This window comes from Salmo trutta, chromosome 5, assembly GCF_901001165.1.
Source record: "Salmo trutta chromosome 5, fSalTru1.1, whole genome shotgun sequence".
In the NCBI taxonomy this organism is placed as follows: Eukaryota; Metazoa; Chordata; class Actinopteri; order Salmoniformes; family Salmonidae; genus Salmo; species Salmo trutta.
In genome coordinates, this window is record NC_042961.1 from 15,659,616 (window position 1) to 15,675,010 (window position 15,395).

At 39.7% G+C, this 15,395-nt stretch overlaps 1 protein-coding gene across 2 annotated transcripts; it reads left to right on the forward strand.

The window, feature by feature from the left end:
• The first annotated feature begins 8,681 nt into the window (after nucleotides 1–8,681).
• Nucleotides 8,682–13,719, forward strand: LOC115193727 (serine/threonine-protein phosphatase 2A 55 kDa regulatory subunit B delta isoform-like). Of its 2 annotated transcripts, XM_029752680.1 has the most exons (10): nucleotides 8,693–8,985; nucleotides 9,136–9,210; nucleotides 9,988–10,085; nucleotides 10,257–10,422; nucleotides 10,498–10,610; nucleotides 10,728–10,905; nucleotides 11,191–11,355; nucleotides 11,486–11,655; nucleotides 11,802–11,893; nucleotides 12,035–13,719. In XM_029752680.1, the coding sequence occupies exons 1-10, from the start codon at nucleotides 8,979–8,981 to the stop codon at nucleotides 12,312–12,314; spliced, it is 1,344 nt and encodes a 447-aa protein (XP_029608540.1). In that variant the 5' UTR covers nucleotides 8,693–8,978; the 3' UTR covers nucleotides 12,315–13,719. The 2 variants fall into 2 exon arrangements, with proteins under 2 accessions (XP_029608541.1, XP_029608540.1); XM_029752681.1 differs by lacking the exons at nucleotides 9,988–10,085; nucleotides 10,257–10,422 and having other exon boundaries at nucleotides 8,682–8,985.
• The last annotated feature ends 1,676 nt before the right edge of the window (nucleotides 13,720–15,395 follow it).

Consider the following 15,395-nt stretch of genomic DNA (forward strand, 5'->3'; position numbering starts at 1 on the left):
CTATACTGTGGCATGTTATGAGCCAATGCTTCATTGTCCAGCTTTATTGAGAGTCAGGGTACGCACAGTCTCCACCATTTCCCCAGAGTGAGGTCATGGTTGTAGGAAGAAGAGAAGATCCAAGTGCAATTTAACCCCTCTCTCTTATATGTTGTTATAACAGAAGGATTCCAATAAGCCAGGGAATGGCCTATTCAGGTGTTATTCATAAAAAATGTAAGCAAAGATATATTTGTTTTATTTTCATTTCATATATATGAATTTTGATTGTGAAACAAAAAAGAGGTAACTATTGTATTGAATAATTGTTAACACTAGAAACAAGTTTGCATTTTCCCTGTAAAAAAAATTGTCTTGGAAGTAAGTGAGATGAAACCAAATGTATAGGTTGCTCAATTGCATGTGTGGAATCTGTTCATCTGAACATTTCATAGAAATAATGGGTTTGTAAAGATTAAAGAGTGTCTTGATTGGTCCTCCCTGTTTTGGCAAAGTTCCTCAATGAGTCAATGCAGGTACACAAGCAGATGATGCTTAGAATACATACTGACCCAGCCACATGTGAATTAAGACAGTAAGTTGTTCACATTGTTTTAGACTGATCTTTCAAAATGGCCTGTATGCTATAGGAGGGCTGCTATGGCTATAAGGACTATGAATAGAGCTCGCCAACTTGTAGTCCTAAAATCCAGAAATAACTTACCTCTGGTTTGTTCAGCCACCTCTATGGGAAAATGAATGGGGAAATAAACACCGAAAATAAGGTATGAGGTTAACACAGGTTTAGGAGATATTCTATGAGATAATAGCAGTCAGCATGACCTTTATGAAATATAAAGCCTTAATGTGATTTTTTGTTTTTAGGACATAAATTCTTCACAATTCCCAAAAATGTACGTTAGTTGATGAATACTATCGCATAGAACAACACGTAAAAGGTCGCCTAAGCCTGTGTCTATCACATACCTCATTTTCGGCGTTTATCCAAAACGGCATTCATTTTCCTCATAGGCTTTGTCCAGTGAACCATGGCGGAATTATTGCCTACCTATTGACGCCATTACTATTTCTCTCTATAGTCAGTGACATAACGCCATCTAGTGGAATTTAATATACTAAAGACAATGACATTCCTTTGTATCTTATTGAAACTATAGAGTATGAATCAGTGAGGTAAAGTACTCAAGTAAAAATGCTTTAAAGTACTACTTAAGTAGTATTTTGGGGTATCTGTACTTTACTTTACTATTCATATTTTTTTAAACTTTTACCTCACGACATTCCAAAATAATGTAATTTTTACTCCATACATTTTACCTGACACCCAGAAGTACTGGTTACATTTTGAATGCTTAGCAGGACAGGAAAATTGTCCAATTCACACACTTATCAAGACAACACATGGTCAACCATTCTGCCTCTGATCTGGGGGACTCACTAAACACAAACACATCTTTTGTAAATTATATCTGAGTGTTGGGAGTGTGCCCCTGGCTATCCATACATTTTAAAAACAAGAAAAGGGTTCTGCCTGCTTTGCATTAAGAATTTGAAATTATTTATACTTTCACTTTTGATTATTAAGTATATTTTAGCAATCATGTTTACTTTTGATACTTAAGTATATTTAGAACAAAATACTTTTAGACTTTTACTGAGGTAGTATTTTACTGGGTGACTTTCACTTTTACATGAGAGACTTTTTTTTAAGGTATCTATAATTTTACTCAAGTATGACAATTGGGTACTTTTTCCACCACTGATGACTGACTATACAGTACCATTATAGAGCTTTACAATTGCCTTGTGTGTGATTTAAGAAAGCAAAAGAAGAGTAAATAAAGTAGCCACAAGTACAGGTAATTATATACCCTACACATACTCTATGTAGCACTTGTGCAACTTTACTAATTGACTGTTAGGTATTGTTATATAATAAAGAAACAAAAAAACAGAATATTATCTTATGAGCTGTTATATAGACCCATAGGGCTCTTTAGTAGGTCTGCAGTGAGACAGTTTTGAAGGCCAGTTTAACAAGCCAGACCAAGACCAAACCCTCAGGCCTCATATATCTCTCAGTTTCTCCTCTCTGCTTGCAAGAGGAGAGTAGAAAAAACAACAACAGAGAAATAATGAGAAAAGCACAGAAGCCAAGCAAGAGTCAGTACTGAATAATTGATTGTGTTTGTCTTTTCTGTTGTGTGTGAAGACCGAGGGCTGGGCAGAGCTCATGCCCCTGAGCTGACCAGATAGGTCCAGTGTATTGTGTCTGAGACTGACCAGGGGAGAGGGGGAGGGGTGAGTGGAATGGAGGAATGGGGCAACAGCGAATCCAGAAGGTTTAATTTATCTCTGTGATACTGTATTGTGTGTTATATACGTGAGTTTGAGTGTAGCTGCTCAAGTGACAAGAGGCTTCTTTACTGGGGCAAAACACACTGAATATCGTATACGGTAGCCTTCTCAAGTATACTATTAGTCTCTCTCGACAGACATTCATACACACAATATCTAGTTTGAGATTTTGATGGCTCATGAAAATAGTATACCATAGGTCAAGGTGGCTTAACATGATGGTTAAAATATGCATGATACTGATATCACATGCTATTTTCTGATTGCACAACTGTATGGTTTGGTCAAAAAATAAAAGCATGCAATGATGCACGGTTGCGTTAACAGATATTATAAACTGGGTGGTTCGGGCCCTGAATGCTGATTGGCTGACAGCTGTGGTATATCAGACCGTATACCACAGGTATGACAAAACATTTATTTTTACTGCTGATCTAATTACGTTGGTAACCAGTTTATGATAGCAATAAGGCACCTCTGGGGTTTGTGGTATATGGCCAATATAAGAGCTGTATCCAGGCACTCCGTGTTGCATTGTGCACGAGAACAGTCGTGGTATATTGGCCATATACCACACCCCCTCGTGCCTTATTGCTTAAATATGAACACCTAAGTGGATCTTATCTTTATGTAGTCATATAATATGAAAAGATACCCACTGACGACTTTTATGAGTGAGACAAGGTTGTTGCTGAGGGGCCTAAGTAACCCTACACAGTATGCAGTGTTCTAAGAGAGAAACAATGTCAATCACAGGAGGTTGGTGGCACGTTAATTGGGGAGGGCAGGCTCGTGGTAATGGCTGGAGCGGAATAGTATTAAATACATGTGTTTGATGACATTCCATTCGCTCTGTTCCAGCCATTGTTATGATCTGTCCTCCCCTCAGCAGCCTCCTGTGATGTCAGCATACCTTTATTGTGAGTGTGCCAGTAATGAGGCATATTTTTCTGGGGGAAATGGCAACTTCTCCTGAGGCACCGTGTCTACTGAATGTGATCCTTGATAAAACAGGAGGCTCACCAATCAATCTCTCTATGTGGCCCACAGCCAGAGAAAGCCACTGCACCAAATGTTTGCCTTGCGTCATAGTGACACGTTAACATACAGGCAGCAGAGTAACCATCCACAAGCAGCCTCTAGCTGTCTTATAATGAATTCCCAAAGGAATGGGGAACTATCGAAGTCAGTGGTGTTACTGGAGGCTCGGAATAAAGTCAACAAATCTCCTTTAACCCACTGTTCCCCGGGCGCCGATGACGTTGATGTCGATTAAGGCAGCCCCCCGCACCTCTCTGATTCAGAGGGGTTGGGTTAAATGCAGAAGACACATTTCAGTTGAATGCATTCAGTTGTGCAACTGACTAGGTATCCCCCCTTTCCCTTTCCTTTCCCTTATACCTTACAGAGGTGAAAGAACCCCATTTGCACACACACCCCATGTACACACACACCCCATGTACACACACACACACACACACACACACACACACACACAATAAAGGCTTAGGAAAAAGAAAACATGAAAAATACAATGCACACTGATTATGTACACCAATTCAATAGAACTATTATAGAAAATCAAAGTAAACATTATTTCTATGATGGTGCGAAATTAGGTCTTTTCAGTTAAGTAACTTAAAATACGGGGAGATTTTTGGCTGAAGAATTTAAATTCTAAGAACTTAGAATAATGTATCCAAATGTCCACTAGATGTCCCTTGTGCATCATCTATCACAGTAGGCACTTTCAGAAAGTATTTACACCCCTTGACCTTGTCCAGATTTTGTTGTGTTACAGCCTGAATTTAAAATGGATTACATTGATATTTTGAGTCATTGGCCTACACAGAATACCCCATAATGTCAAAGTGGAATTATGTTTTAAAAATTTGTACAAATTAATTAAATATGAAAAGCTGAAATGGCTTGAGTCGGTAAGTATTCAACCTCTGTTATGGCAAGCCTAAATAGGTTCAGGAGTAAAAATGTGCCTAACAATTCACATAATAAGTTGCATGGGCTCACTCTGTGTGCAATAATAGTACTTAACATGATTTTTGAATGACTACCTCATCTCTGTACAGAGGAGATTGGTGTCACCTTAATTGGGGAGAACGGGCTCATGTTAATGACTGGAGCGGGATCAGTGGAATGGTATCAAATACATCAAACACATGGTTTCCAGGTATTTGATGCCATTCCATTTGCGCCGTTCCAGCCATTATTACGAGCTGTTCTCCCCTCAGCAGCCTCCACTGTCTCTGTACCTCACACATGCAATTTCAATATCTGTAAGGTCCCTCAGTCGAGCAGTGAATTTCAAACACAGATTTAACCACAAAGACCAGGGAGGTTTTCCAATGCTTCGCAAAGAAGGGCACGTATTGATAGATGGGTAAAAATAGAAAAGCAGACATTGAATATCCTTTGGAGCATGCTGAAGTTATTCTTTACACTTTGGATGGTGTATCAATACACCCAGTCACTACAAAGACACAGGCATCCTTCCTAACTCAGTTGCCAGAGAGGAAGGAAACCGCTCAGGGATATCACCATGAGGCCAATGGTGACTTTAAAACAGTTACAGATTTTAATGGCTGTGATAGGAGAAAACTGAGGATGGATCAACAACATTCTAGTTACTCCACAATACTAACCTAATTGACAGAGTGAAAAGGAGGAAGTCTGTACAGAATAAAAATATTCAAAAAAATGCATCCTGGTTGCAATAAGGCACTAAAGTAAAACTGCAAAAAATGTGGCAAAGAAATTAAATGTATGTCCTGAATACAAAGCGTTATGTTTGGGACTAATCCAACACTACACATCACTGAGTACCACTCTTAATATTTTTAAGCATGGTGGTGGCTGCATCATGTTATGGGTATGCTTGTCATCGGCAAGGGAGTTTTTTTTAAGATAAAAAGACACGAAATAGAGCTAAGCACAGGCAAAATCCTAGAGGAAAACCTGGTTCAGTCTGCTTTCCAACAGACACTGGGAGACAACTTTACCTTTCAGCAGGACAATAACCTAAAACACAAGGCCAAATATATACTGTAGTTGCTTACCAAGACGACATTGAATGTTCCTGAGTGGCCTCGTTACAGTTTTGACTTACATCGGCTTGAAAATCTATTACAAGACTTGAAAATGTCTAGCAATGATCACCAACCAACTTGATAGAGCTTTAATTATTTAAAATAATAATGTGCAAATATTGTACAATCTAGGTGTGCAAAGCTCTTAGAGACTTACCCAGAAAGACTCAAAGCTGTAATAACTGCTAAAGGTGATTCTAACATGTATTGACTCAGGGGGTTGAATACTTACAGTACCAGTCAAACGTTTGGAGACACCTACTCATTCTAGGGTTTTTCTTTATTTTTTACTATTTTCTAAATTGTAGAACAATAGTGAAGACATCAAAACTATGAATAACACATATGGAATCTTGTAGTAACCAAAAAAGTGTTCAACAAATCCAAATATATTTTATATTCTTCAAAGGATGTACTGTACCCTTTGCCTTGATGACAGCTTTGCACACTCTGTATGTAATCAATATATATTAGTGTTTATTTTTCATTCTTTTTTTAATTTTGAAATGTTTAAATCAATTTTAATCCCACTTTGTAAGACAACATTTTGAAAAAGTCAAGGGACGTGAATACTTTCTGAAGATCCTGTATCTCTTCAAAGTGTGACTCAAGTTACTAAAATGATCTGTTTTGGTAGGCTTAAAGTACACTATATATATACAAAAGTATGTGGACACCACTTCAAATTAGTGGTCTCGGCTATTTCAGCTACACCCATCGCTAACAGGTGTATAAAATCAAGCACACCGCCATGTAATCTCCATAGACAAACATTAGCAGTAGAATGGCCTTACTGAAGAGCTCAGTGACTTTCAACGTGGCACCGTCATAGGATGCTACCTTTCCAACTAGTCAGTTTGTAAAATGTCTGCCCTGCTAGAGCTGACCAGGTCTACTGTAAGTGCTGTTATTGTGAAGTGGAAATGTCTAGGAGAAACAACGGCTCAGCCATGAAGTGGTAGGCCACACAAGCTCACAGAACAGAACCATAGAGTGCTGAAGCAGGTAGCGTGTAAACATTGTTTGTCCTAAGTTGTAACACTCACTACCGAGTTCCAAACTGCCTCTGGAAGCAATGTCAGCACAATAACGGTTCGTCGGGAGCTTCATGAAATGGGTTTCCATGGCCGAGAAGCTGCACACAAGCCTAAGATCCCCAAGCGCAATGCCAAGTGTTGGCTGGAATGGTGTAAAACTCACCGCCAATGGACTCTGGAGCAGTGGAAACGCGTTCTCTGGAGTGATGAATCAAGCTTCACCATCTGGCCGTCTGATGGACAAATCTGGGTTTGGCGGATGCCAGGAGCACAATTGCATAGTGCCAACTGTAAAATTTGGTGGGGGAGGAATAATGGTCTGGGGCTGTTTTTCATGATTCGGGCTAGGCCCATTAGTTCCAGTGAAGGGAAATCTTAACACTACAGCATACAATTACATTCTAGACGATTTGGTGCTTCCAACTTTGTGCCAACAGTTTGGGGAAGGCCCTTTCCTGTTTCAGCATGACAATGCCCCTGTGCACAAAGTGAGGTCCTGACAGAAATGGTTTGTCGAGATCAGTGTGGAAGAACTTGACTGGCCTGCACAGAGCCCTGACTTAAACTCTATCGAACACATTCGGGATGAATTGGAACACTGAGTGTGAGCCAGGCCTATTTGCCCAACATTAGTACCTGAACTCACTAATGCTCTTGTGGCTGAATGGAAGCAAGTCCCCGCAGCAATGTTCCAACATCTAGTGGAAAGCCTACCCAGAAGAGTGGAGGCTGTTATAGCAGCAAAGGGGGGACCAACTCCATATTAATGTCCATGATTTTAGAATGAGATGTTCGAAGCACAGGTGTCCACATACCCCAAAACTGATAATCTGGTAACTCATACCCAAATAATGTTGTTCACTCATCCTATATTTGAATTTTCAGCCAGAGCATAAATTTGATTTGGGAAAAATTCTAAAACCTGACCTCAAACTTGTATCTGAAACAGACTGGGCGAGTTTGTTTTGCATGGCCTGGTGCCCCTGGTGGGTGGAGATTTCACTTAAGGACCGTGCAATGGAATGGTCTAAAATGTACCAACTCCACACCTCCGGGGCACCGGTTCATGCAAAACAAACTGGCCCAGTGTTTAAAAAATGCTAGCTATTTCCTCATAGAAGATGTTTTCATGTTTTTGGCCGAGACATCTCATTGGCTCATTGGCTGAGCTGGCAAATAAGCTGTTTACTTTCATGAATATTTTTACTGACCAGTGTTATGATACTGATGTATAGTTTATTGTTCACTGCTCGGTGACGCAAACCACCATTAAAATACTGATTGCTTGTCGCAACAGATGGTTTGTTTACATAGCAGGTTAGGATAATTAATGTGGCAGGTTAGGTGAACTAAGGCAGCAGGTTAGGTGTATTAGCATAGAAGGTTAGGAGAATGAGGTTAAGGTTAGAAAATGGTTAGGTTTAGCTATAAATCTACGACGCAAAGATTAGGCTTAGCTATAATGCCACTAGACGAAGCTTTAGGCCTACTCCATCTAGCCACAAAGGTAAAACTTAAACACACCATCTGAGGCAACACACCATCAGAATCATAATACCCCTTCAAAGTAGGATTATACATATGCAAATAAATGATGACTGGTCATTGGTCAGAATTTTCCAAATCAAATTGTGATGTCATGCTGTGGGCCAAGAACTCCATCCCACCAGAACAGGCAAAAATTCCAGGTGTATTTTTTTCTTCTCAAAAAGCTCTTACACTAAAGGGGCATTATCATATTTCTTTATTTTTACAATTTCAGTGTTATTTCAACCTCAATAGGGTGGAAATATCTTTTTTTTAACGGAAAATCTCGTTTTTGACTGCACTGACTGGTGCCATGTTGACACTACCGGTGCAATACAGGTAACCACCAGGTGTCACAATAAACAAATAAAAGGTTGTTTCTTATAAACATGTTTATTTTTCCCGCAAATAATATATGGTACATTTCATACACATTTCTTACATTTCATAATATTATTTCAACACAAATGATTGTTTATCAAAATGGCTCTAACAGTAGTAGCCAATCACTTGAATTGCTTTAGAGACTCTTTGAACAGGTAGGCTTCTTAGGTTACATTTACAACCATACATGCTGTAACTTGAACTTCAGTGATTAACATGAGGGGTGAGGAGCCATTTTAATTTATCCAGTTTTTCTGTTGTCTCAATTAAGTTTTAAGGAGTAGGGCCAACTGACTCAAACAAAACTGCCTACAGCTGGGGATGGATGGAGGGGTAGATGGATGGTAGATGATAGATAACCGAAAGATGCTTGGAAGCATGTCGAAATGACGTCATTGTGTTATGCAATGTGCGCCATTTTGGATGGAAAAATCACGGACGATTTCCGTGATACCTGACTCCTCACTTTGCATGTGAATGTTGACTATTTTTACCTCACGCAAGTTGCACTGGTTGAATAAGCAGTGCAATCCGTGTTCAGTAATAGCTAACTCTGCTAAATTAAACAATGGCAGGTAAGCTACTTATGTAGCCGGGAAAGGGTCCCAATACCACTTACTGCTGTGTGGCCTGAATGCAAGTTTTAAATTACACAGCATTTGACTCTAAATGGGTTGGTGAACTGACGCTAGCGAAGTAATGATTCCAATATTATTGTTATGCAGGAGTTGCCGGTGGAAATGATTTTCAGTGGTGTTTCTCACAAGTGAAGGGGGCGATAGATGAAGATGTTGCAGAAGGTGAGTACAGTAACGTTAGGTTAACGAATGAGTTAGCGTTTGAGCTCAAATGTGATCAAAGATGTGATGCTGTTATCTTATTTCGTTAACTACGCCTTTGACTTACTGTCTTTCACGAACAAAGTCATGACACTGTTCATGTATATGAGTACCACTGCTGGGCAATGCTGAGTTTGTTTTTCTTACTTGCTAACGTTAGCATGGTAGCTAGCTCCTCTTGCTTGCAAATCAAGTTGGCTAGCATTATTAGCAAGCTAACGTTATACCCAAACAACTGTACCCAGTAACTTATGTCCCGCACATGTATGTAACATATAATAAGAATTAGGCAGAGTACGTCTTAATTATTGTCATGTAGTAAGATACACGCACTGTCGCAAACTAGCGCGTCATCTTGCTAACTACTCTAGCTAGTTATTTGTGGGCGATTTAGTCAGTGACGTCGAAGGTCTGCGTCGGCAATATGGCAACTGAACGCTCTGATGCAGTAGGGAGGAAGTCAGGGTGTTTGATTCATTCAAAGTCATAGTCATTTTTCTTGGGTTGACTGATATATCAATTATTTTCAGGGAGGTAGAAATCCTACTATGCATGGTGTATGCACCCATGAAAGTTGCACCAGGATAGTTTTTTTTCTTCATATATTGCTTTTGATGTTATTATTTACTAGGTGCTGTTCTTTTGCTGATGTGTATCTATTTGATTAGAATAGCCCTTATACATTACCCATAATAATATTCCAGAATCCAGCTTTAATGGGACATGTCCTCCTTTCAGCTGATATCATCTCAACGGTTGAATTCAACCATTCTGGAGAGTTGCTAGCAACTGGAGACAAGGGAGGCAGAGTTGTCATATTTCAACATGAACAGGAGGTGCATTTTATAATTACCAGCGAAATGTATTTTCATGAACAATGACATACATTTTTGGAGTTAGATATGATAGGTTGTTATGGAAAGAAAGGCACTGGATTAAATTCTAAACATAATACATGCTTAATATCCAAGTTTGTCACACAGTGCACATCTACTTTTCTCTTTCAGTGTAAAAATCGACCACACCTGCGAGGGGAATACAATGTTTATAGCACTTTTCAGAGTCACGAACCTGAATTTGACTACTTGAAAAGTTTAGAAATTGAGGAAAAAATTAACAAAATAAGATGGTTACCCCAACAAAACTCAGCTCACTTTCTACTCTCAACAAATGGTAAGAACATTTTGCTTTAACCTACTAACCTTTTTGTTAAGTTCTCTTCACCCTCAATTTCTTTTTTTTATACAGATAAAACTATCAAATTGTGGAAAATCGGTGAACGAGACAAGCGAGCTGAGGGTTACAACTTGAAAGACGAAGACGGACGTCTCAGGGATCCCTTTAGAATTACCTCCCTACGGGTTGGTTTAAAGTTGCTTTACCTTTTAAGATTTCAACCGACACTGTACAAGAAAAAACACAAAGTCTATGCATGCTTATAGCTTCCTCCCCTACATAAATCTGTCCTGTGGTTACAGGTACCAGTGCTGATGCCCATGGATCTCATGGTAGAAGCAAGTCCTCGTAGGGTGTTTGCCAACGCTCACACGTATCATATTAATTCAATTTCTGTAAATAGCGATCATCAAACATACCTCTCTGCTGATGATCTAAGAATTAATCTATGGCACTTGGAAATCACAGACCGAAGTTTTAGTATCCTCTTCTGAAAATGTATCAGCCCTCATCCTCATGACTTTTAGATGCAAATGTTTGCTTCATCCAAACTGTCCTCTATTAGCGTATACAGTTCTCAATTTCAGTTTTATTGGTCCTGTGCAGTTATAAGTCAAACAAATACATGTGTGAACACCAAAAGTTTCTTAAATTTCAACTTATTTCAGAAGAGATAGGCTCCCTTGCACGATTCACTATGTTTCACCACATCGGTATGAGCCTTTAGACCTATTTCAGTTAATTTCCTTAACAGTGTCTTCTCAGACATTGTAGACATCAAGCCTGCCAACATGGAGGAACTGACAGAGGTGATCACAGCGGCTGAGTGCCATCCAAACCAATGCAATGTATTTGTGTACAGCAGTAGCAAAGGCACCATACGCCTCTGTGATATGCGAACAGCAGCACTCTGCGATAGGCACACCAAGTGTGAGTATTCATAGAGCCTAGTTCTCTGCATTCTAAATGATGTTCATTCACAGATAAATTAGTTTAAATGAATCTATTTTCAGGGGTTTTGTCTGTCATTTTGAATATCTCTCCATGTTTGTGATTGCAGTCTTTGAGGAGCCTGAGGATCCAAGCAGCAGGTCATTTTTCTCTGAGATCATCTCGTCCATCTCTGACGTGAAGTTCAGTCACAGCGGGCGCTACATGATGACACGGGACTACCTCTCCGTCAAGGTGTGGGACCTCAACATGGAGAACAGGCCAGTCGAGACATATCAGGTACCTGCCTTGCTCTGCCTAGTGATAACACTACCAACAATGGCATCATTTTCAGTGTGGTCCACAATTGTCCTGTTAGGTGTATGGAAATAGTTGGATAGATGCAATTATTTTCCAAATACACTAATCAACATTCTCCTGCTCAGGTTCACGAATACCTTCGCAGCAAGCTTTGCTCGTTATATGAAAATGATTGCATCTTCGACAAGTTTGAGTGCTGCTGGAACGGTAGCGACAGGTAAGAAACTCTAGCGCTTTCTCTGTTTAAGGCAATCTGCACCTACAATGTTGTTCTTTGGACAACTTTTCTGCCCATATGTAAGTTTAAGGAGTATCTTTGGAGAATTATAAATGACCCACTGTTTCCTTCCTTTCTCAGTGCCATCATGACCGGCTCTTACAACAACTTTTTCCGGATGTTTGACCGCAACACCAGGAAGGACATCACACTGGAGGCCTCTAGGGAGAGCAGCAAACCGCGGGCTACACTCAAACCCCGCAAAGTCTCCACCGGTGGCAAGAGGAAGAAAGACGAAATTAGCGTGGACAGCCTGGACTTCAACAAGAAGATCCTGCACACCGCCTGGCACCCCAAAGAAAACGTAATCGCCGTGGCAGCCACCAACAACCTGTACATTTTCCAGGACAAGATCAACTAAAAAAAATAATTGGGCTCCATCCTGAGGACAAGGCTTTACTGTTCCTGCATAGTTAAGCCTAGTGGTTTATCTGTAACAGAAACAAACAGCCCTCTTGTCCTCCTGGTGAAGTTTAATGCACTTGTCTCCTTTTTTTTGTGGCAGGAGGTTGATTGGTCGGCCTGTTTTCTTTTGAGTCTGAGGTTGATTTAGCCTTGGGTAAATCAGTGCCAGGGCCAAGATTGGACCCTGAGAGCCCACCTTGTGTTGAATCAATGGAACGGCACTCATAAGATGTCAAACTCTTGAACATTGGTGTTTGTGTTGACATTTTCAGCCTTCATTTCATAATCTTAACAACCAAACTATGGAAAGCCCTGAAAATGAGCTCTTGTCATTGTTGTAACATCCTCATTACGATTTTTGGGCCTTTCTGAAACATGGATATTTCATGGGTTATAGGCCTACCTGTTAACATTCCCCATTGACCATGCATTCAGGCTAAAGCACTTGCAACAGGTCGTGAATTTGGAAACTGGACTTCTTTTCTCCACCCACTCCCTCCTATCCAAAATGTATCCCCCAGACATGGTAACATTATATCACAGACTATCTATTCAAATACACTTTTATGGTGTCATCCACTTAATAAAAGTAAATAGAACTACATATGTGTTTTAGGATTTAAATCATGTTTTTAATTGCTTTGCATGTTTTTATGTTGTAGTGAGGTGGAAAAAATGTAAAGTCGCACTACAGTCTTTTGAGTAGTTCTTTCAAGCTATCTCTAAAATAACTACTCTTAAGTTTCAGAATCGCCATTTGAGACTGACCATGTGCAAGTGTCAATATATGTATTTATGTGTTGCTCTCATTTAAGATACAGGCTGGAAACTTAATGTGAAGAGACGCAAGACAAAGGGAATCTGCAGCCTTAATACCTACGTCTATCAATGACAGCTACCGGTTATGTCCCCAAATGTTTTACAAACCTTATGTGCATTATTTTTTTATTCTATTTTATAGATGTATGTCTCATATTACTGCTGCTATTTGTGGCTGTCTGTGAAAACAAGGTATATAATAGTCAAAGAGTACTGCACACCATACAGATAGATCTAGTGATATACAGAGTTCCTCCAAAACATGGAAAGTTCTTTGTGTAGTAAGAGCAGGAGATTCAGACAAACCTCTTCTTACATGTGCCCTTTAAATCATTCATTGGTATGCCACTAAAGTCAAAACTGCATACTTTGTTTTCCAAGTTATATCAATGCAAAAATGAAGGTTGAATAGACCTGTACTGATTTTAAAAACAGGAACATTGGTAAAAAAGCCTTTCTGTTTAATCATTCTGAACATGGTGGCAGTGTATTCACTTGTTTGATTATGTTGACCAAAGTTAAATAAAATCTAATTGTGTTCATCTGCTTTATGCCTCCATTACTTTAAATGGGTGAGAATAGTCCCGGAGCTACAGTTGAAGTCGGAAGTTTACATACGCTTAGGTTGGAGTCATTAAAACACGTTTTTCAACCACTCCACAAATTTCTTGTTAACAAACTAGTTTTGGTAAGTCGCTTAGGACATCTACTTTGTGCATGACACAAGTAATTTTTCCAACAATTGTTTACAGACAGATTATTTCACTTAATTCACTGTATCACAATTCCAGTGGGTCAGAACTTTACATACAATAAGTTTACTGTGCCTTTAAACAGCTTGGAAAATACCATAAAAAATGTCATGGCTTTAGAAGCTTCTGATAGGCTAATTGACATCATTTGAGTCAATTGGAGGTGAACCTGTGGATGTATTTCAAGGCCTACCTTCAAACTCAGTGCCTCTTTGCTTGACATCATGGGAAAATCAAAAGAAATCAGCCAAGACCTCAGAAAACAAATTGTAGACCACAGGTCTGGTTCATCCTTGGGAGCAATTTCCAAACATCTGAAGGTACCATGTTCATCTGGTACACAAGTATAAACACCATGGGACCACGCAGCCATCATACCGCTCAGGGAGGAGACGCGTTCTGTCTCCTAGAGATGAACGTACTTTGGTGCGAAAAGTGCAAATCAATCCCAGAACAACAGCAAAGGATCTTGTGAAGATGCTGGAGGAAACAGGTACAAAAGTATCTATATCCACAGTAAAACGAGTCCAATATCGACATAACCTGAAAGGCTGCTCAGCAAGGAAGAAGCCACTGCTCCAAAACCGTCATAAAAAAGCCAGACTACAGTTTGCAACTGCACATGGGGACAAAGATCGTACTTTTCGGAGAAATGTCCTCTGGTCTGATGAAACAAAAATAGAACAGTTTGGCCATAATGACCATCATTATGTTTAAAGGAAAAAGGGGGAGGCTAGCAAGCCGAAGAACACCATCCCAACCGTGAAGTACGGGGGTGGCAGCATCATGTTGTGAGGGTGCTTTGCTGCAGGAGGGACTGGTGCACTTCACAATATAGATGGCATCATGCAGAAGGAAAATGATGTGGATATATTGAAGCAACATCTCAAGACATCAGTCAGGAAGTTATAGCTTGGTCACAAATGGGTCTTCCAAATGGACAATGACCCCAAGCATACATCCAAGTTGTGGCAAAATGGCTTAAGGACAACAAAGTCAAGGCATTGGAGTGGCCATCACAAAGCCCTGGGCAGAACTGAAAAAGTGTGTGCGAGCAAGGAGGCCTACAAACCTGACTTAGTTACACCAGCTCTGTCAGGAGGAATGGGCCAAAATTCACCCAACTTATTGTGGGATGCTTGTGGAAGGCTACCTGAAACGTTTGACTCAAGTTAATCAATTTAAAGGCAACGCTACCAAATACTAACTGAGTGTATGTTAACTTCTGACCCACTGGGAATGTGATGAAAGAAATAAAAGCTGAAATAAATAATACTCTCTACTATTATCCTGACATTTCAAATTCTTAAAATAAAGTGGTGATCCTAATTGACCTAAGACAGGGAATTTTTACTAGGATTAAATGTCAGGAATTGTGAAAAAATGTCAGGAATTGTGAAAAACTGAGTTTAAATGTATTTGGCTAAGGTGTATGTAAATGTCTGACTTCAACTGTAGATGATACT